The sequence below is a fragment of the Protomyctophum parallelum genome (assembly GCF_964188405.1).
Source record: "Protomyctophum parallelum genome assembly, chromosome: 5".
NCBI lineage: Eukaryota > Metazoa > Chordata > Actinopteri > Myctophiformes > Myctophidae > Protomyctophum > Protomyctophum parallelum.
The window spans coordinates 41,274,208-41,297,057 of NC_139702.1; the positions used below are offsets into that span (position 1 = coordinate 41,274,208).

At 42.0% G+C, this 22,850-nt stretch overlaps 1 protein-coding gene across 1 annotated transcript; it reads right to left on the reverse strand.

Annotated features, from left to right (window-relative positions):
• Positions 1-2,096: 2,096 nt before the first annotated feature.
• On the reverse strand, positions 2,097-21,471 carry ldlrb (low density lipoprotein receptor b). The gene is made up of 18 exons (XM_083765516.1): positions 21,067-21,471; positions 13,449-13,571; positions 12,913-13,044; positions 12,186-12,569; positions 11,644-11,766; positions 11,386-11,508; positions 10,919-11,041; positions 10,454-10,582; positions 9,005-9,176; positions 8,430-8,657; positions 7,821-7,939; positions 7,420-7,559; positions 6,955-7,093; positions 6,135-6,287; positions 5,744-5,920; positions 5,156-5,233; positions 4,475-4,635; positions 2,097-4,176 (listed from the first exon to the last, which is right to left on the reverse strand). Exons 1-18 carry the CDS (start codon positions 21,155-21,157, stop codon positions 4,138-4,140), a joined length of 2,634 nt encoding a protein of 877 aa, XP_083621642.1. The 5' UTR covers positions 21,158-21,471; the 3' UTR covers positions 2,097-4,137.
• Positions 21,472-22,850: the final 1,379 nt, after the last annotated feature.

Here is a 22,850-nt window from a genome sequence, read left to right on the forward strand (position 1 = left end):
CTCATCTCTTTTTAAAAGGGTGTCAGGTATTTTTAGTGTCGTGTCATTGACAAATTAGGTATCCGGTGTGTGTTGAGGACAGGATGAAAACGACTCATTCAGTTGTAACCAGGTTTATTATATCTCTGTCTGCACCCATGTACAACCCAGATTCGGCACAAATAAGGGACTAAATTCTTTTCGCTCCTATGCCACCAAAATGTGGAACGCCCTACCAACAGTCATTAAGACATGTGAATCCCTTGACTCCTTCAAAACCGCTCTCAAAGGGCACCTACGGATGGCTGCAATTCGAAACTGGCCTCTGTAAAATCTGAATCCCCCCCCCCCCCCCCACCCCATTTCCCCTCACTGTATATGTATCTTTTCCCTTTTTGCTTCCTATATGATGAATTCCTGTTCTGTTCTTTAGCTACATAGAAGTGTCTATTTGTATGTCTCTAAATGTTTTGATGAATTGAACAATGTGGACCCTGTTGTAAACAAGTGTAATGCTTAATTGGGTCGTCCACTCACAGTTGACAGTCTTTGTATTGAGTTTGTGCTTAAAATGTACTGTAAATTCTACAAACTGTTAATAAATATTTCAATCAATCAATCAAAACCCATAATGTTCATTTAATTCTGTGTACAAATGTACCCAAATGGGACACGTACAGTATACACTCTCCTGAGTTACAAATGAATAAATTAACACTGAAGATTTTACTGTATGATTGGTTTTCACTTCAGGAAATACTTTGGTGACCCATGTTCTACAAATCTTGTCACTTGGGTCCTTTACTACTGAAAGGGAAACCATGATGACCAATTACTGGAGAAACCTGTTTCTCTGGTCTCTAACAGTGCTTTGCCTTTGTGCCTCCTTGTTTTCAGATTGCATTTATTTTAATTTATTTTTTCAAGTCCGAGTGAGCTTGTAGATCGGCTATTTTCAATTGATTTTCATACTTTTGAAAACATGAAATGGGATATTCTGCATGAGTAGGCCTACTTTGACTTTTGGTACTTTAAGTACATTTTGATGCCAATACTTTTGGCATCAACTGATATTTGTAACAGAGAGTATTTCTAGACTTCAGTATTGATACTTTTACTTTAAGTGGCTGCTCACTGCAGTGCATCATCATAGAAAAAAACACTGATGGGGGTGAAGTGAACAAATTAATTATGGATGAGGGTGTTCTGTTGATGATAAGGGTGTTTGTTGGTGGTTAGCTTGGGTGGGTCTGTGAGCCCAACTGAACTGCGCAAAAAATGAGAATACATTTTCTTTGAACAAGAAATATATATCAGTTTGATGTTTTATTTACAAGGAAATCCACTGAAATCTCTCAACAAAAGATTATGCGACGTTGAGTAACAAAAAACCTTTTCTCTCCATAGCCAGACAAAATGCCTTTTACAGTAGTAGTGACCACAAGTGACATAAATAATCAAAGAAAAAAGCTGCCAGCATGTGTTTTTAATATGAAATTACTTTCTATTTTTAACCAGTAAAGTAGGGGAAACATTTAGCATTTTGGGTGGTTCCCAGGGAACCACTTAAAAGAATATGCAGTGCAGACATTCATCATTCTCCACTGCAATTGTCCCAAATACTCATCTCAGAGTCACTGCCCTGTAATGTAATCAGACTAAAAGGAGCTTATTATCTGATTGAAGCCCTCCCTTACAAGTTCAGACTTTATAGTGCAGATATTGGTTGGTTAACTTGGCAAATTATTCTTGGTTCACTTTACCCAAAGCCAGTAGATTTGGTGTCAAGAACACAGCATCTCTTTGGGATGCAAAAGGATAGCCTGAATGCTGCTGTCACCAAACACAAATCAAGGTGTCATGCATTAGTAGCGGAGTGATTGATTGGAGAAAAACGGTTAAACGGTACATACAGTATGTGAATGTTGGTTTAGGCATACAAATATTACATTTAATCTGTCTCAATATAATCATAGGTTACTAGGCTTATACGTGTACTTATACACGTCTCTTTTTAGAATGTCATATGTTATGCCATATACACAATTTTGCTTAATCTCCAGTTGACTCCAAAAGCCACCTGTTCAAATAACACAGCTGGAAGGTAAAAGACAAAACAATTGAGAATTCTTTTTATTTAACAAAATCAAAAAAATAAAGTCAAACAAATTGCAAAAAAGAGCACTTTATATGTAACATGCACTGTTATTGTGCTCTCGATCCTACAGACTTGTGATGAAGAAAAATGTGCTTTATACAATCCCACTGGAAAAAAATAAGTTATCGTTAGATAAGAAAATGTCGAAGTAGAACCTCTCAAGCCTTCATTAACCACTTATAGCCAATCTGTAGAAGCTCACAAAGATTATAGAGCGAATGTTTTAGATTAAACAAATGCCATGGGTTAAAGTGGTTCATATTTAGAATGTAGCCCATACTGTATAGCTGCAACTGGAAAGCGCTACCGAGCAGCATTGATCCATACATACGTCAGTGGTAGGATGTCACATACACAATACAGCCCATGAGTGCAACATTTTGATTGAACATAAGTTAGATAACTTAGCTACAGTATATTATATACTGCAGGCATTGAATCGACAATGTGATCTAACGTGAACTGTATTTACACCCAGAAAAGGTACAATAAAAATAAATAGTATATTTACAATATTTCTAGTTCTCAAATGTACAAACATAAACACCACAGTGAACAAACAGTATATTAAAAATAAACAACACGGAGACAATTTACAAGCTCTTGAAAAAATATATGTCATTCAATAACTATAACGTGCATATCACACACACACACACACACACACACACACACACACACACACACACACGTCTGACTTAAATTCAGCAGCTTCTCTTCCTGCAAGTTAAACCATCCTTGAACCCTCAACTCTGAATCAACATAATTCCAAAATAACTACTCACTCACAGAAAATGGTAAAGAAAAATATATTTAGTTTTAGATATAATTATTAGTTTTGTGCAAAACAATAATAGATACCAATGAACATTGTGGCTTTGCCATGAGAACCAACATAAATTAACAACTCTGAAGCCATGAGAAGTGTAGGCAACAAGGCAAATTACTGTTTTTTATCTTTTGAGTGGGGAAAAAGTGCCCCGGTAATAACTACCATAGGAGTCAGTTTGAAAGGTAGTGGAGTCCATGATAAGGCATTTATGTACTGTACACTAATAACAGCGAGGTGGATAGGCGGATGTTACTTATTTGAAGGGAAAGGCACAAGATTACTGGTTACACATTCAACGTTTGTCTAGCATGGACTCCAGAAGAACAGAATGAAGCCCATTTGGCCAACGCAGATATCAAGCCAACTTGTGTAGAGAGGTTTGTGGCCAAGTGACCAAACACGTGCCTCGAGTCCTTGTAAAAATGATAACGCTAGTACCTACTGTAGGTATTATGTGCTCTGCTTATTACAGCACTATAGTCACCTAGCTACAGTATAGTATGGCTTTAGCATATTATCTACAAACAAAATTATTTTGCCTTCAGTCGATTCTGTGCAAAGAAAGGCTCTGTGTAACATTTCAGCTCAAGGATGTATGACGACAATGATTGTACTGTAACACAGTAAACGCCACGGGTCAAGCTACTGTATTAAGGGATGGTGGTTGTCAGATAAGGATTAAAGCACTGAAGAGATAAGGACCCTCCCCGATATCTCTCTCTACTACTACTGAAGGAGGTTGAAACAAAGAAAATGATTTACTTCATGCATTGGTGCACCAGTCCTTCATTCTGATGTCATTCTGTGGTCTTCAAGAAGTCCTGTTCGCAGTTTTGTTTGTCTTTTATGTGCTAAAAGACAACTACTTAAAGCGTAATGCCATGGCTTACTTCTTCACATTGTACAATTATTTCTTCTCTGGGGGAGGGGGGGGATCCTTCAGACTTGGACGGCACAGTGCTGAGGTCAAAGATGTAAGCCACACCATGAGGTCATCAGGAAAGGGCAGGGGTGTACCCAATTTATACTTCGTCACATGAGGGTACCACACTCCAAAAATAACCGGCTTTCAGCGACAAAGTATACATTTGGCTTAAGCAGCAGCAATAGTCTTTCATGTCAGGAAATCTCTTTTAATGGCTTAACAATGGTCTTCTTCATCTCCGGATCAAGCAATGTCCATGTCCTCCATGCTCACCATTTGCCTCTGCAAAAATAATTGCCAAGAAAACTCAACCAATGAGCCAAGAAATAACACAATATTCATAATCTTTCAGACTAAAAAAAAACTAAGTATGGGATATGGTGTAATTGTCGAACATAAACTATAAGGATATTAGATATCTCTTTTATTATTATTTTAAATCTAGTTCTTCCTTTATTTCCTTTGCCTGTTCATTTATGTTTTAATATGTTCGATAAATAAATAAATGAGAAAAAAAAAAGTATTGTCATACGACAGCATTGATAATAAACTAACGGCTTGGCATTAAAGTAAAGGGTACCTGGGGGTAAACATAGCCCTCAGAAGCGTTCCTGCAGATGTGGACTTCATCCTCCGTAGTCTTCTGGTACACCGGGTTGTCAAAGTGGATGGTGTTGGTGTTCCGCAGGCGCCAGTGCCTCCATAGCAGCACGGCTCCAAACAACACCACACACATAATCACTATGGGAAGACAGACGGGTTATTATAATGACTTGGAAATGAAATCCAAACACAGATTAGGTTAATGAATATGCTGCTGTGCGGTGTTCAATTTAGGCATTTGGCAGACGCTCTTAATCCAGAGCGATTTACAGTAAGCAAGAACACCACAAGGTTAACACATCAAATGCATAGGAATGGTCAACAAGGATCATAAGTAAGCTAAGAACGCAACATCCATCTAACAGGAGTAGAATATCTGTACAATGAAACTACATAAGTATTCACTATAGAATGCTATGTCTACATAATATGCTATCTAAATGACATATTTTAGCCTTTGCATATGCCTGCAAGGTCGTCGAGGCTAGGGCAAGTCCACCTGCAACTAGTCAAAGAGATAAAAACACTGAGGCCTAATTCATACTTAGTTGTTCACCAGGGTGTCACACATCGAAGATAGCCAATCTACATGCTCACAACGGCTCACATCGAGCTTTAAATCAGGAAAAAGTCTGCTCGATTTAAATGTGCAACTTACTGATTGGCATCACTATGTAGAGAGCGACGTGGGACGACTCCACCTCGTTGGGCAAGGCTGCATACTTGTTGTTGGCTGCTGTTGACAGAGCACAAAAAAAATGTTTTAAGTTATTACAGCATAGATCAAAGGTTTAACCACTTAAGCCCCATTTATGCTTTCACAAAGCACGGAGAGAACGGACAGCCTGTCCAACTTTAAGCTCTATTTTAGACTTGGGCGTACAACTGTGAAAATGGCCAATCTACAAGCTCACAACGTGTCACAATACAAGGTGTTGTGAGCTTTTAAATGTGAACACAGAGTCACCATCACTACACCATGTTTGGGGCAGCCGTATCAGAGTGAGTAGACAGGCTGTCTGGTGATCAGAAGGTTCCACACATAACAATTCCTCAGATTTATAGCCATTTATGTTCCTCCCTGAGACACTTAACCCCCCAACAACTCCGCCTGGAGCGCCCATTATGACTATCTGAACAGCCATTATCTGGGTGAAGCTGAAACTGAATTTCCATTAACAAAGAGGTCTCCACGTCCCCCCGGTAGTTACACTGATCTGGATCTCTAGACCTCGATGTACCGTACCTTGAGCAGTGATGTCAGGCTGCTGTGGGCTCTGAGTGGAGGCCTGGTCTCCTTCTGCTCCTGCAGAAGGAGAGATTGCTGTAGCACGAGGTGTGGTGGTGGTGGAGATTGTAGTTTGGTCTTTGGCGCCAAGCACGACTGTCGTGTTGGTTACAGAAGGAGGGGCAACAACTGGGCCTGTTGGAAGAGTATCAGTGAAGGTACATGTCAGCTAAGGTCACAGTTTAATAATAATAATAAATCACAATCACACTCGTGTGAAGTGAGGGGAACCTACTAAAACAAACATTACCAGGAAAGAAATGTGCTCTAAACAAACATTAAAAGTCCATAGACTTGGCTACTTTAGAGTAGTGGTGGTTAAATGCGGTATGAATAAAATGACACTTACCAGCCACACATTTCCTCATGTCAGCTGCTAGGCTCATGTCATCAGGACAGGCACAAGTGTACCTAGCGGACTGTGGGTTGATGTAAGGGGCAGGAAGACACAGAAACTCACAGCCTCCGTTGATATGGTTGTGCTCTCTGCACCAGTTCGTTACTGTCAGAGGGAGATATTAAAATTATTATTAGGGGAAATAATTATTACGAGTGAGAGAGAAAGAGATAGAGAGAGAAGGCCTGATAATGGTTTCAATTTGACATGTGTAGGGTTGTCACAATTATTACATAATCAATTGTCTAATCCCAATTATTTTAGTTTTTTTCTTTTTGTCATAATCATTTCCATGTTGAAAGATGTTCATACATTAAAAAAGCAGATCAGCTATTTCCGTTGTTTAATGCAATGTCAAAATTTCAATTACCTTTTTTATTTATTTTGTTTTTGGTATTCAGACAGCCAGCAATGGGTAAAACGCTCCCAATGTTTTATTTTATTATCTCAAACACATCTAGGGGCCGCAATCTGCATTCAAAGAATTTCCTGGAAGCTTTGTCATTGGTCGATTTGCCTGTCTACTTCCTGATTGGTTAGTCATTTCGACCAATGACAAATCTTTGAATGCAGATTGCGGCCCCTAGATGTGTCACAGAGACTACATTTTTGGGGGAGCATTTTACTCATTGCTGGCTGTCTGAATACCAAAAAATTTATAATTTTTTGTTTTTGTTTTTCATATTATTGCTTATAGCAGCTTTAATCGTCAGCTTAAATGCATCATGGTGACAGCCCTAGACATGTAATTTGCTGTGGTGTTGTAGCGTACCAGAGGTCGGCTGCTTGAGGCTGTGATACAGAACAATGTCCTCCGGCTGGTTCAGGTCTCCAGCTAGCTCAGTGATATCATGTCCTGTCACACGGCTGGCACTCATTACCGTGGATTCATCAGTCCAGTACACCCTCTCCTATAATGAAAGCGGAACATGTTTAGTTGTTTGTTAAACTAATCAATTTAATTTAATATTTGAATCGTCTTTTGTGGCGGTTTTGGCTTAGTCAATTAACTACTCATACTGATTTCACGGCTTTCTGGGTTTAGAACTAAGTCCAGTTGAATGGGGTGAAGTAAATACTCTTGAAGCTGACTAATGTGCCAAGCTCAGTAGAGGGTGTATACATAATAACACGTTTGGAAAAAATAGAAATACAGTAAAGCAGCCAGCATACACATTATGAACGGTCAGAAAAACGTGCGCCAACATAAAAATCACCATTTAACATCACTACTAACCTCAAAGACAGCAATAGAGATTGGGTGGATTAGTTTTTTCTCATCGTAGATCAGGTTGTGTCGTGAACCTCCATTCACATCAATGCTGGAGATGGTGTGCATCTTGGAGTCCACCCAGTACAGACGCTGGTTGACCGTGTCTGTGTACGGACAAAGATAGTTACGAGTTTTGGACAAACTGCATAGTGCATACAGTAACAGTAACACTCTTTGAGTCATCCATTTTTAACTCTGAGAGTGTGCAAAAAGGACCATACAGGTCCATTTGGACACATTTATTTTGTACACTCCCAGAGTTCAAAATGGATAAATCAACACAGAGGATTTTACTCCGTAAGTTCATCATTCATTTCTGACTCAACAAATGTTTCCATTTAATGAGTGTAGGAGTATTTTCTTACCAAAAGTAATGCCATTTGGCCAGGCAATGTTGTCCGTTACCAAGGCAGTGCGGTCAGCACCGTTCAGCCCACTTCTCTCAATCCTGGCCTCATCGCTCCAGTCAGTCCAATACATGAAGCTTGAGGAGGAAAAGAGATAAATCAGTTCAAACCTGTGGCTCCCGCATGGGATCCAAACAGTTAGGATTCTGGGTTTAACCCATTTTGACCTGTGATCAGATTCTAAAAATGTCTTCTACATCCTGACAGTTTTCTGAAAAAGCTATGTTTCTATGTCAGTCATTCAGACCTACAAGCTCGTAGTGCGCCACTCGGTGGCGCGCTATGAGCTTGTAGATCTACAGCTAGTAGAGCTACTCCACTACACATACAGTGGTTGTACATAACAACTATACAATTATCAGATTAAACTGTACAATTGTGATTGATCCAAGATTAAAACTAAAATTGTGGTTCATTCCAAACTGAATTGAAGTCAGGGTTGGTTCATCATACAGCCAATAATTTCTGTGAGACTTTTTTTTATTTTTTTATCCTAAACTTCATGCAACTGGCTTGAGATTTGTCTTCCATGTAAGCATCTTAAAAGGAAACCTGCATGTTACTCACTTGTGTTCCGGGTCCACTGCGATGGCTCTGGGCTTCCCCAGGTTCTGGCTGATCAGGGTCTTCCTCTTACTCCCGTCCGTGGTGGCCACAGAGATGGTCTTCCTGACGCTGTCGGTCCAATAGATGTTGCCATGGATCCAGTCGACAGCGAGGCCCTCGGGAGCCTCGATGTCGCTGTCCACCACAACCCTGTGTTGGGAGGAGTCGCCCGCCAGGTCCATCTTGGAGCTGTCAAGATATAAGCCATTGGGTGTCAAATGTTTTCTTGTTGAGGACCCCCAAATTAAATTAATTAGGTCACAGACACCCATTTGAAAAGATTTAATTCCAGGGACCCCGATAACAGAAACTTTGTCAAGGTTTGTTAATGTTTCAAAAATGCCCCAAAAATAGGTTTGAAATTGTTCCTCATTTTGCTGGGAATCCACTGGAAAGCCCCTCAAAGACCTCTGGGGTGCCTGGACCCTACTTTGAGAACCACTGAGATAAGTAAATGATAAACACCCAATTATTCCTTTTCGAAAGAAAGACGGACAAATAGACACTCTTACACTTTTGTTCTCCAACATTTTTACCTGTAGATCTTCTTCAAGGAGTTGTCGGACCAGAATATGACATTGCTAGGGATATCCAGATCCAGTGCCACTGCATTCTTCAGCCGGGGGATCAGACGGACATACTCGGTGCGGTCCAGTGTCATCTTCCTCACCTCATGTTTGTTGGTGAAGAACAGGTACGGGACAGCGCCTGGTGAAGATACCATACCATTGCCATCAGGCACAAACCTTGTATCTCCATAATGAAACAAGTCACGCAAAAGTAGCAAAACAATAAATAAGATTGCCGCTCTAGAAGCTCCTAACACGTTGCTTGAAGGATCTGCCATTTTAGCCATTAAAAAAAAACTAAAGAAAAAAAGATTGAATGTGATAATCTAAGTGGTTAAGTGTGTCAGTGGGTTTTATAAACAGTAAACACATACTGTAACCAATGAACAGTATTAAAAGGAGCTTGTATAATACCCACATTGGATACATTTGAACACAGGTTCTATTTTCCCCATTTTCTGAAAAGCAACAAGGTCGGACAAGGTTTATTTCCACCATGCCATCGTAAAGGTTAACTTTTCATTGGGAAACAGGTATATTAAAAAAAGCTAATTATACTGTGCCTATAACCACTTAAATCCTTAAATACTTTGTTGATCTGCGTCCACCAGGAGTTTGAGTCCCTCCTTTTATCCCTATGTCCAAACATTTTTCAAAGGGGTCCATATTAGAAAATATTAAAACACCCAAGGACCAACTACATAATGTACCTTTGGATTTAAACGATTCCATTTAACTATCATACATTTTTAATATCAGTGTCCTTTCGTGGTGTGTGCTGTGAACAAAAAGTGTATCTCAGCCTTTTTTCAGCCTTATGTGACATTACCAAATGCAAGCAAGGTAAAAGATTTAAATAAATAAATACAAGGAACAAGGAACACTGACAAATTATACTCTGGGAAATGCCCAGGTTAAAAAAACCTTCATGTAAAAATGTCCCATAATGTTGGGCGGGCCGTTCTTTTTGACCTGAGATCAGATTCTAAAAATGTCTTCTACATCCTGACAATTTTCTGAAAAAGCTATGTTTCTATGTCAGTCGTTCTTCGATTTTTCAAAAATAGCAGACCTACAAGCTTGTAGCGCGCCACTCGGTGGCACGCTATGAGCTTGTAGATCTGCTATTTTTCAATAGCTAAAGCATAACATAATGCTAACACCAAAAGGGGTTCCCGCCCAAAATGGGTTAATACAACTCAGGTATGAAGCTGCGGGTCGTATAAAATTCACCCCAGAGCCACATTTGGCCCGTGGGCCACACTTTGGACACAGCTGCTCTACAGTCTACACCAAATCTCCTCGCTGAAAAAAGCAAGCTCACAATGAGCTTGTAGATCGGCTGTTTTCCCATTACGGTTTGCCTATTACAACATGCCCAGAACAGGGACACTAGACAATGAAGTCGAACAATACCTGATTCAGCCTTGCAGGTCTTTGTAGCAGGATCTACGTCATAGCCCTCTCTGCAGTCACACTTGTAGCTTCCAGGCAGGTTGATGCAAATCTGACTGCAAATATCTGGATCGATGCACTCATCGATGTCTGTCAGGTAGTGGGAGAAAAGATCAAGATGGCAAATATTCATCAGAATGTAAGTCTCAATGGTAGACGAGTTTATTTAAGCTCTCTGTGGGGCTGCGTTTAGTAAATTACATTTCCATTCCTTTGAATGGGATCCTCTTGTGTGGGCGTTTAGGAGAGTGGAACAAAAGTTACACCCAGTTTCTTTACTATGGGTTGAAACCTCAAACAACCATTAACATCATGTCATTTTGTTGTTGTGTTGCGACAGGGTTTCCACTAGTGTACATGTCTCATTTGGGTCTCCATTTCACCGCCCGTTTAAATGGGCATGAACAATGGAGTCAGTCCTCTCACCTTCACAGGTTTTCTTGTCCATTGTCAGGGTGTATCCAGCAGGGCAGGAGCAGTTGAAACCGAGCTTTAGGTCATTACAGAAGTGAGAGCAGCCTCCGTTGCCAGTCGAGCACTCATTCTTGTCTATGAGAAATCAAATATAAAAGTAAGACCAGTCAATGGTAGGGTTCATGACAAACCTTTTCCATATGGCAGCTACCTCTTTCAAACCGCTAACTATCTTGGGCAGTAATCCTCGACTACTTGGCTTGCTATATTCTGGTCATATTTTCCAAGCCAAGATATGGTTTCTCTTTCCCCCCCGAATGATGTAGAGCAGAAGAACCGAGTGAGTGTATTCCCAATTCTTGGAACTCAAATCACACAGTGCTTGAATTACATAATATTTACTAACCAAGTTAGGAAAAAAAGGGGAAAGAAAGGAAGGAAAGCTGTGTTCCTATACAAGGTTATGACATTTTACTTACTACACTCTTTGATAGGTTCATCTGACCAGTCTTCACAGTCTCTCCGTTCATCGCACACCTTCTCGATGCCAATACACTGCCCACTGTTACACTGGAACTTAGATGGACCTTCACACACATTCACTGAGGAGGAGAGTAGACAGATACATCTGCGTTAGATAGATGCCTCATACGCAGACATATCACATTGGCACCGCATCAAGCACATTCATCTGGGTCTTTACTGCTTATAATACATCTGTTGGATATGAGAATCACCATTGCGACAGTCAATCTCGTCACTGTGGTCGCCGCAGTCATATTCTTTGTCACACTGCTTGCTGCCATGGATACAGGGACCATCGTTGCACTTGAACTCATCTGGCCGGCAGGTAGGACGAGCTGCAAAAAAACAGGACGTTGTTGCCGTTTTAATGCATTTATTGAAAGATCTTTTCAGTTAAAATGGACTGAAAACTCATTGCTTGCAGTTCAAGAATTCGAGAGTCACCACGATACCAGCAATACAGAAGTGGGGTTGTGAAAAAGGTTCTAAAAATCAGACCCTTTCTGAACTGAGTGGTGCTGTACTGTACGTGTGTGTGTGTGTGTGTGTGTGTGTGTGTGTGTGTGTGTGTGTGTGTGTGTGTGTGTGTGTGTGTGCGTGTGAGAGAGTCACAACAGTGACACTTGGTGGTGCATTTCCATGCTCAGACATACAGACATTTCCGTGCTCAGACACAGACATACACACATTGCTGCGTTAAAGAGTGGCTAGCACCACTCAGAAAATGTAAACCCTCAAAACAAGGATTGCTTACTGCAGTTTGCTTCGTCCGACTGATCCCGGCAGTCCATGCCGCCGTCACAGCGCCAGGTGCCGTGGACACACTCCCCGCTGCCACAGTGGAACTCGTGGGTGCCACACGGCCTCTCCGTCTTATCCGGCTTCTGTTGCCGGCCCACACAGTTCTCGGGCCACTCGTCGGAGCCGTCGGCGCAGTCCCGGTCTCCGTCGCACGCCCACAGGGCGGGCATGCACACTGTGTTGTTACACTGGAACGCGCCCACGCTGCAGGTGGCGGGGGGACAGGCGGACTCGTCCGAGCCGTCCGTGCAGTCATTGTCCTCGTCACACACGAAGGACGAAGACACGCACTGCCCGTTGGTGCAGCGGAACTCGTCAAGGGAGCATGTCTTGGCCGCTGAGGGTGTACAGAGTATATATGAACCTCCTGCCTATTATTATTATTTTATCTTCATTTTGTTTGCCTGTGCTTTCATCATTATTTAGAATTCATCTTTGTCTTTTTTTTAGTGGCCCCTACACTGGAATTACCTTTGGGATCAATAAACTATCCATCTTTTGGCTTGTGTTTGGATTAATGGATTAACCACTTTGAACCTGATGTCCCTATTGTTGGCATGTCATTATACTGTAGGTGAAAATTCAGAGATCTGCTGTTCTATTTTTAAAAGAGGGCTCAAGTTCATTATTTTCTACCCTACTAGTAGATGGATACTATACTATAATAAATAATATCTTACTGCAGTTCTGTTCATCAGCAGCATTGAGACAGTCAGCCTTGCCATCACATGTCCAGCCTGCAGGAATGCACTGTCTCCTGGTTGTCCCGCTCATCCCACAGTTGAACTCAGTAGACAGACAGCTCCTGGCCGCTGATGGTAGAAACAGAAACATGTCTCATCCATTATTGATCAATAATGGAATTCCTTCTCCGCTTCTTCCTGCTTTTTCTTTCACATATTTACAGAGCCGATAAGGCTACTGTACATACAGGGTTTGGTTTAATGACCTACAGTATGACTACTTGTGTGGTGTACATTTAGTCGATCATTTACCACACTACTGTACTACAGTAGCTACCTTTTGTGATTTGCAGTAGACTGTCATTGAAATGGTTATGTTAATCAAGTGACAGCTTCCGCCCTAGTTCTGTTTATGTCAAACATTCAAATAAAAGGAGGACTGGTGCAGTACTTTCTTTTCTTAAATGTGCATTTACACTTCAATACAAAATGAACAAAAATTTAAAATTAAGTACTGTATGCATTATATTTACCGCAGCTAGTAGGCAGCTCATCAGTTCCATCGCCACAGTCGTCACTTCCATCACACACCCATCTGTTGGTGATGCACTTGGAATTTCCACAGCGAAACTGCCGTGAGTCGCATGTTGCTGCATCTATGTATAAGAAAATACAGTGTTCACAATATGTCCATAAACAAAAGAGACAATAATATGCAGATAGCCTATGTACCAGACTATTTTCACTCCATAAGGCTGAGATCATTTAAAAACATATAAACATTGCCTCCAGTGTTGCCTCCAGAAGCAAGGAAAACATGCATCACCCTGTATGATCCCTGTTAAGGGCTTAAGGCCATGATTAACACATTCTTTGACTGCTTCAGTCAATTCATGAATCTCAACAGAACATTCCTCTACAGCATGAAAGGTAAGTACATGGCAGTGAGTGCACATACATGGCACGCTCATATAGAAGAAAGCCCACCAATACCCAGGTAATCACAAAGAGACACGCTCATATAGACACTCACCAATACCCAGGTAATCACAAAGAGAGACAGAGAGCAGAGACAAAGAGTTATTATAATTGTCCCCCCACAGCAGGGAAATCTCTTCTTGGCTGGTGGTTTCATTGTGAACAAGTGAGCACTGAGCAGGGTAAAGTACTGTATGCATCTTTTATACATACAGGGTTTGGTTTTGGTTTAATGGTTAATGATAGTCACTATAATTCATAATATCTAAACTTGCATCCTCTCATCACTACCTGATGAAAACCCCTGTTATGAGTGTTTGATAGTGAATTATGAACACATGTCGTCAACATAAGTCATATCCTGGTGAAGTTAATATACAACCATGATGACTACAAATTACAGTGTCAAGATAAAGATTACAAAATGGTGTGAAACCACACAGTTACACAGTGTATTGCTCCATCTGGGATTAACCATTATATTAGTGACACTTCCTGGAAACGGAAGTGGACTTTTTCTAAAGAGGGAAAACCTTTCAAGTGACACACCCAGGATTAACAGTTTGTGGAGATATGGCCAAAAATGTCTCAGTCTTATTTTAGGCTCCATATATCAGGGGCGTGATACATGGCCAAAGCATTTCCAGGGGTCCCCAGCCAAAAACATTCAGAACCCCTGCCAGCATAGGTAGATGACCTCTGGGTGATCTCAGAGACCCCACAAGTCAAAGAAAAGGCACTGGTGGCTCTGGTGACACCAGAGTGAGAGCACACGGCAGAGGCCATGGGTCACCTCTCTTTCTGCTGCTCACACTCACATTCCTTTGTGCCTTCAGGCAGGGCAGCATGCTGCTGTAGTAGGCAAATAAAGAAGACTATCCCTTTAAAGACAATAGGATCATGGGAGGAGTTTGGCCATCACACCACCAGCAGCCGATTGGCCCCAGCAGGGTGACATTGACATTCTTCAAATCAGCATCATCACAGTGACTCAATACCACTTGAGTAAAAGTATCAATACCACAACATAAAGAAGACTCACTGATACAAGTAAAAGATCTGTATTGAAAATGTTACTTCAGTCAGTAAAAGTACAATAGTATTTGGTGTCGAAATATACTTAAAGTACCGGGGTGAATGTTCCATCGTTACTTTCCATCCACTGCTTAGGACTTCAAAGAGCTTAGACTGTGTGTAGATAGATGGATACCGGCTGTCCTTTTTCAGTTGAAATAGCAACTGATGCCACACTGCAACAACACACAGTGACACACCCACCCTCCACCACACATACACCTGGCCTCAGAAAAATAAAGATGACCAGGATGCGATCATAATTGTGATTCATAAACGAAAACCCAACTGATCCTCGTCAGTCGTCATGATCATCATCATCCAGAGTTCCACTCCACCACCACAGAAGGCACAGATCAAATCCATACAGTACATCCACCTCCATCTCCATCTCATCTTGCATTATTGGCCATTATTGTCTAGACTCTAGAGAACTCTGGGTGATCCTGGAAGGAATTCCCCTCCTCCCTTTGCTATGTCTTTCACCCCACTTACTCTTGGCTACCATAAACCCATGTTTCCACTTACACACACCACCCCCCCCCCCCCCACACACACACACACACACACGTGGCTGAACAGAGCAGCCGTGGTGCCAGTGGGAGGTTCTGGGAATGGAATAGAGTTTTCCCAGCATCGTTCAGCTGACCTTGGAGAGAAGCAGTGACAGTTTCACACGGCAGGCCCTCTGTTGCTTGAGACTTATCAGGTAAAGTGCAAGTGAAAATTGAGAAGCTGCCCCTATCACGCACACACGTACACTCCACTTGAGAGAGCGGGAGCGAAAGTGGGTCAAATGGATGGTGGTTTCCTCTGTCCTCTAAAGGCCTATTCATAGTCTGGATTTTTGGTGATGAGGTGACCACCGCTCCGGTGGTGAGCTAACCACCGGAGCTGAAATAACATTGAGCGGTGGTGAGTAAAAACAGAGAGAAGGGCTAGGGCGGTGGCAGTGGTTTGCTCTTCACCGCGGCTCGTGACGTCATGTTGTAGTTCGGTGGTCACCTAACCACAGTAAATCCAGACTATGTATGAAGGACTGCCCTAGTCTTGCTCTAGTTATGTCCCCACACAGATGTCATCAGACGCAGGCAGGCAGAGATCTCCATCTGACAGGAAGCTAGTACTACCTATACTGTAGAAACCTCCAACCGTCTTTCTGAGGCAGGAAGCTCCTCCTGTGTCTCATACACATTCATTTTCAACTGCATATGTACACTTTCTTTATAGTATTATAGTGCTACTAGTAACAACAATTAAAACACTATACCAGCCTTTACTAGTAGTAGGCTGGAGGGTGTGTTGTTACTGTTGTTTTATGGTCGTTTGAATTAATGAATTTGTCACGAGTTGACTCTCATACACTATTAGTGGTGCATTCAATTAATCGATATGGCAATATATCGATCAAACATCCAGACGATAGGTGAATCGATCGAGAGGCTGCTATATCGATATGGCAAAAAACTGCATGAATTATCTGGGTGATCAGTGTTGCCAAACGTACCTCTGTTTAACGTTATCAAAGCCAGTCTTGCGAGTTGCAATGCACTCCCTTCCCAGACCCCTTGTCAGGACATTTAGACATTTTATTTTAATTTAAAGATATTTGTGGGCGTGAAAGTGTTTCATTGTATTTGTGCAACATGGTCATTATTAACGTATAATCGATATATATCGTATCGTGGCCTCTGTATCGTGATACATATCCATCGTGAGATTGCAAACAATAGCCACCACTACACTATAGCTGTTCTGTGCACATTTGTAGGCATACGCAACATCTCTTGTGTGAGGCATTTCGTACCGTGAAAATTAAAAAAGGTCAGATGATTCCGTTTACTTATTAACCAAAAACTGGATGTCGCACGTCAGTATTATGGCATTGCCATGCCTGCCAATCATGTGATCCATGATAGACCATATGATGGGAATAGGAACCAAACATGTGACCTTTTTTTTTAAATTTACACAGGGCTTTTATCATAATCCATAAAACACACATCTGATGGATGCTCTACTTACTAGACCGTAAATAACATTTCACCTCCGGCAGATAATATTATGTTTGACTTCTAGGTGGTGACTAAACAAACGAGATAATAAACTGTATATACAGTGTACACAGTACAGGAGGGTCAGAGAACCTTTATGTATGACTTCCCTTTGCCCTAAATCAGGGGTGCCCACGCTTTTTTGACTTGAGAGCTGCTCAACAAGATACCATTGCTGAAAATAGTCTAAATATGTCATGGAATAGGTAGTGTTTTTTTCCTGCCAACATGCAGGCTGGCAGTGACTGTACAGTGTACACAGTATTGTGCAGCTCTGCAGGTGGAAATGAAGGCCACTGAGAGTAGATACAATCTGGACTGCAGCTATCCATCATCTTCTTAGCGATCAATTCCATTGATAACGTTTGATTAATTGAATACAAGAGAAGCGTGTTCTTCTCTTTCATCAACAGATTGGCAAAAATAAATTCATATAAATTCATATGGGTTTTTCTAATTGTGATCGATTCGCTAAATTGACTAACCACTTATGCCCCATTTTACATGTAGCCGTACAATTAAATAGTGTGTCAAAAATACAGAAAATTGCACAAGTATGCGTTGCGAGCTTGTAGATATGCCGTTTTCTGTATGTATGTTTATATATTATTGCATCTATAACTGGAAGTGTCTGAGACGCACTCAGACACTTCCGTCTGCGTGTTTGTGTGTCTGTCTGTGTCCCTTGTATGGAGATAGATATCTGTATCTTTCTGCCTGTGTGTCTGCTGTGTCCCTTTTATCCACATATATGGAGGTCCCTGATGTCACCATTATGACGTCATAGAACGGATGCCAACGTCATATTATGTTGTACCTGCCAACAGGCACGACAAGTGCAACGGGTCCCGGTACCCTTACTGACAACCGGTACAACAGGTTTCCCAATGCTTTACCAAAGGCTGGATGGATGCGTTCACAATGGGCATCGCCCAAGACAGCCATCACTTGATTGACTTTTGTACTCCTCGATGTACATACAATGTCACTTCTTGTAGATAAAACAAAGGAGACCTGTATTGTGTACAGTTCCTCCGGCAAGAGTGTCTCAGTTCAATTAGGTTAACTCTTAATGCTGCTGAGAGAAACAGCCTCCTCCTTCAAGATGCTATTTATACCCGTGGTGTGTAGCAACCTGGACATCACCCCATGGCACGCGCACTGCACACCGACTTACATCCGCAGACTGAAGTCTAATGCTGTATAAATGTTGTTATAGTCTTGTGACGTTATAATCCTTTTATGTGATGTTGCTGATGCAGGCCTATCTATTGTGTTGTCCTGGCAAGGTTTGCAGAAAACAAAATCTCCATGGAAATGGACAATATACAATCTAATCTCTCCCAAGAATTAAACGAGTTTGACTAGTATTCACTGCCATGTCCACGACAGCACACTGCCTTCATAAGGAAGGAAGGAAGGACTCGTTTCAAAGCAAACATTGTTATCATATAACCGACACAGTATCATTCGCCCCCCACAGCACAGACAGACATCTGTGAGTTTATCTGTACTAAAATATGTAGAAGAGCAGTTAATGAATGACTACAACACCGTGCATCAAAGGAACCAGCAGCCTTAACGCATGCTTGCAGATAGTGCTGCACAATGAATTAATCGAAAAAAGATTGAGATCTAGATTCAGACACCCATGCGATTTACAGTAACGGATTTACAGTAAGGCCCCTGGGCTAGACAAAAGTCTTTGCCGCACAGCTGTATTTTGGTTTAATTTTGAGGTACCCATGGGGTACCTCCCAAAAGAGAGAGAGGCAGACAGACAGACACTACTCGCTGCCCATGGCGGGCTTTAGACTGGATCAGGCTTTCCACAGCTATCCTACAAGACAGCAGAGCAGTAGCTCTCAATGTGTTAACCCTAATACAACTTAAAAAAAATACAATATCTAGACACAAATCTCACTTGAATTGGATGCAATACTTCACAATTTCATAATTAAAAAAGGGCTGCAGCCCACCCTAGCCCAACGGTAAATCCGGGCCTGGCGATTTAAGTCAAGCACTTTCATGTTGTTAAAGCCACAGTAGTTGGCTCCAGGTGCCACATTTTTAATGTAGAAAAGTTCAGCAACTACAGACTAAAGTAAGACAATATTTTCATGGGGAAAAAATGAGAATCACGATCTCAATTCTTCGAGAATCGAGATTCACATTTGAGCAAGAATCGTGCAGCACCACTCGATGCTGGATTAGATTCTGGCTGCATTGTTTTTACAAAATGAGCAGAAATTCATCTGGTCTCATATCACTCTCATTGCTCTGAGGGGGGTGGGGGGTGGGAGGGGGGGGGGTGGTGGTGCAGAGTTAAATTAAATCCACTTGAACCCTACATACCGGTGGTTCTCCAACCTTTTCATTTCAAGCACGCCCATGACTCTCTGAGTTACACACCAGTCCAGAAAGTCCAGAAAGTATCAAAGTATTTATTTTGCCACTCAGCAGGCGTTCCCGCATGACTTCCGGGTATGATGATGATGTCACAAGCCTACCCTCTCTATCAAGAGGGTTCAAGTTGTTAATCTTTTCTCCAACACCAAACAACCTTTAATTCCTACATGATGCCAAGAACGTCCAAATTTGACTGTCTGGAACCATGCCTGGAAAGCAAATGCAGGGCTTAACATCAGGCAAATTAATCACGCTGCCATCTGTAGGCTCATCAGAAGCCGAGCAGCTTGTCTTGGTGACACAGCTCTGCAGTATGGCATGCTTTGATGTACACCAATCAAGGACATGAGCTGACTCAAGTAATAACATCATATACTCCAGAGAGGGACCCCCTAATAGTAGCTACAATGTTCTCATTTTATGAAACACTGCTGCTAGTTAATAAAATCTAGCTTGAAAGTTGAACAGAGTCCAATCAGCCCTGGCCTGCATGCAGAAGAAAGTGAGTGGAGCTTTAGCCTTTAGTAGAGTATCCCATTCTTACATGGTTAAGCCTTATTTGAAATGCATGCTTAGCATATGTGTGGCACATGACAGCATGTACACAAAACACACAAAGCCAACCCCCCCACACACACACACAAGCTGATTTCACAGCCAGATGAGAGACTAAATCGAAAAACTGGTCCAAAGTTCTAATCTGGAAAATCTTTTAAAGGAAAACTGAAGATTGGAGGATTACTGTAGCAGCCTGGGGGCCGTGTAAATCTCAGCACACTGGTGGCCTTTAAGGGCATTAAGTTAAGGCCACCCTGACCCACCATAGCCTTTTTTATTTATTTAATACTTTATTAGCAGTTTGCAAAAGAAGAAGCAGGGGAAAGTACAGTTCAATTCAAGGTCTGCTCTAGCCATGGTTCACATGACGCTCTTGGCAGTCATGTTTCAGGGCTATAGGTCTGCTCAAATTATTTTTGGATACAATTTTCAGCTAAATCATCAAAATGCAAAACGGAAAATTAACACAGTCATCCCTTTAAAAAGGACAATTCCGGTTTTCCCTTTTTTTCGTCACACAACCGCACCCTTTCCTCCTCTGCTGCTGACATGACAACCTGAGTCCTCCTCATAGAGTGTAACATCATACCCACATGAAACCCGACCTCAGACAGTTGAGACCATTCATTCATTCATTTCCAGTAAAGTCATCATAAGAATGATAAGATAATTTATTTATATAATATTAGATTAGTCAAAACCAATGGCTACACTGACTGTATTTTAATCATCATTATTTAATATAGTTAAATAAATACGTTAGGGGGGGGGGGGGTCTGGGTCAACTGGAATGCCTCGCAGTTTCGTTTCAGCGTCCGTAATTAACCCTCCTCCGCCCCTCCCCCTTAAAGTCCAGGAACAAAAATGTAGACTCCCGTAGATATATTTATCGATTCTGACATTTCCATGTAAGACATATATTACGAGAGTCCTTTTTTTTTTGCTAACGCTGTCTGTCCCTGGCCTGAATGGACCATATTATGAAATGCACACAGACAGAGCATCACTTTAATTAGCCCCAGTAGCGTAGGGAGAGGGCACATATGGGGCTACACTTTAATAAAGATTCTCTACTCACCAGCCTGAGCCACACCATGAATCAGCACCACCAGCAGCAGCAGGCAACACGTGGACAGTGCCGAGTTCCCCCGGCGCAACGTCCAAAACATTGTCTCTCCTCTTGTCTGGACAGTCAAAGAAATGGATGGATGGATGGATACAAACAACAAAACAGACCTCCCGCTGTGAACAACACACTGACTGCAGCTGTAACAACTCGGCACAAGCACAGGTGACTGAGGTGAGGCGTGAGTGAGTGAGCTCTCTACAGGGATGATGATGATGTGGGATGAACGATGGATGGATGAACGTGTCTAGTCTAGACAGCTCGTGACAGACAGAACTACAAACCGGTACCCTCGAGGCTGCACCGACTGCTACTGCGATGCTACTACGAGACGAGTGCCAGGAAAATATTAGTGCTCTGTGTTTGACTCACAGCTGACCATATTCTAGTGCGAGGTCCTTGGGAGGGGGGCGGGGCCAACAGAGTGGTGTGATATTTTGAAATTCGACATGAGCGCCGCGGGGGAGGAGTCATGATACCCATCATCACCTAACTACTGTTATCACTCTGCTGCCCCACCCCTCCCTCTCTCTCTCTCTCTCTCTCTCTCTCTCTCTCTCTCTCTCTCTCTCTCTCTCTCTCTCTCTCTCTCTCTGTACTGCTGTCCTTAGATCACCCTGTCATCCAGGACCATCCCTCTCTCTCATCACCCCCTCCACCCACGGCCCCACCCCATGTCTCCAGCTCTCTCTCTCTCTCTCTCTCTCTCTCTCTCTCTCTCTCTCTCTATTCAAATGAGCTATCCTATCCTACATGGGATGGGAAACATGCATTGCCACATTGCCTCATGTACACAGTGTTGTGTACATGAACACATGAGCCATCAGTAGTGTTCAGTCATTCAGGGCAGGGGGCAAAGATTGTATGGATGTTTATGCTTATTTTATTATGGATCATAATAATTTATTATGGCCGAGGGATCTGAACTGGTAATGGGATTAGACTAGCTCTGGTCCATAGCTCTAATGCCGTTGCATTTGCAATTGCAACGGCATTAGAGGCCTATGGACCAGAGCTATAGGATTAGACTGTGAAGAACAGCTCATGGTGGATCATGATGAAAACCACACTCTCAAATCCAAATCAGAAGAATCGTCTTTATTGTCATGTCACAGTTTTACAAGTAAAGAAGTGGATGAATGTCATTTTTGTGCATAGGCTAGTTCCCATCGTGTTATTTTTCCAAGAAAACAAAGAAAGGGAAGAAGAGATGGGGGGGGTGTTAATAGATCAAGGCAAGAAAGACAATTTAGAAGCTCGTTCCACGCTCAAACAGTACACTCACGTCTCATAGGGTCTCTCTTAGCAGCTCATTTACAAACGGCACAGCCGTAGGGTTGAATACCAGACGAGTTGCCCATTTACCAACTCACCCCAGGCATACAGCCGGCGGAACTGCGCAGTAAACGGTTGACCCTAACCTTATTCCTAACCTTAACCTCAGTAAAACTATGCCTAAACCTAACCCTATACCTAAGCTTAACCCCAGGAAAACTATGCCTAACCCCAAATTTATTTCTTTCGCCGTAAAACAAAATAAAGAATAAAAGAACCGCGGCACCAAGCGGTTGGCGTGAGGTTAGCGGAAAAAAATCAAGGGCGAGATGGATTATGGGCGACGGTACCTGATACTGTAGGCTCTCTCTTATCTTATTTACAACACAAGGAAGGGGTTTCCAGATATGTACACGCTTGTTTTACAAACGGCACAACCAACTCAACACATATTAATGAAA

Bases quoted from the DNA above. Each gene is read 5' to 3' on its own strand.
- ldlrb (XM_083765516.1), bottom strand. From the start codon at position 21,157: ATGTTTTGGACGTTGCGCCGGGGGAACTCGGCACTGTCCACGTGTTGC. The intron at 6,288-6,954 runs GTACGCTACAAC...TCCCTCTGACAG, and splicing joins CCTCAAGCAGCCGACCTCTG to TAACGAACTGGTGCAGAGAG. The intron at 5,234-5,743 runs GTACGGTACATC...CTCTGTCAACAG, and splicing joins GCCTGACATCACTGCTCAAG to CAGCCAACAACAAGTATGCA.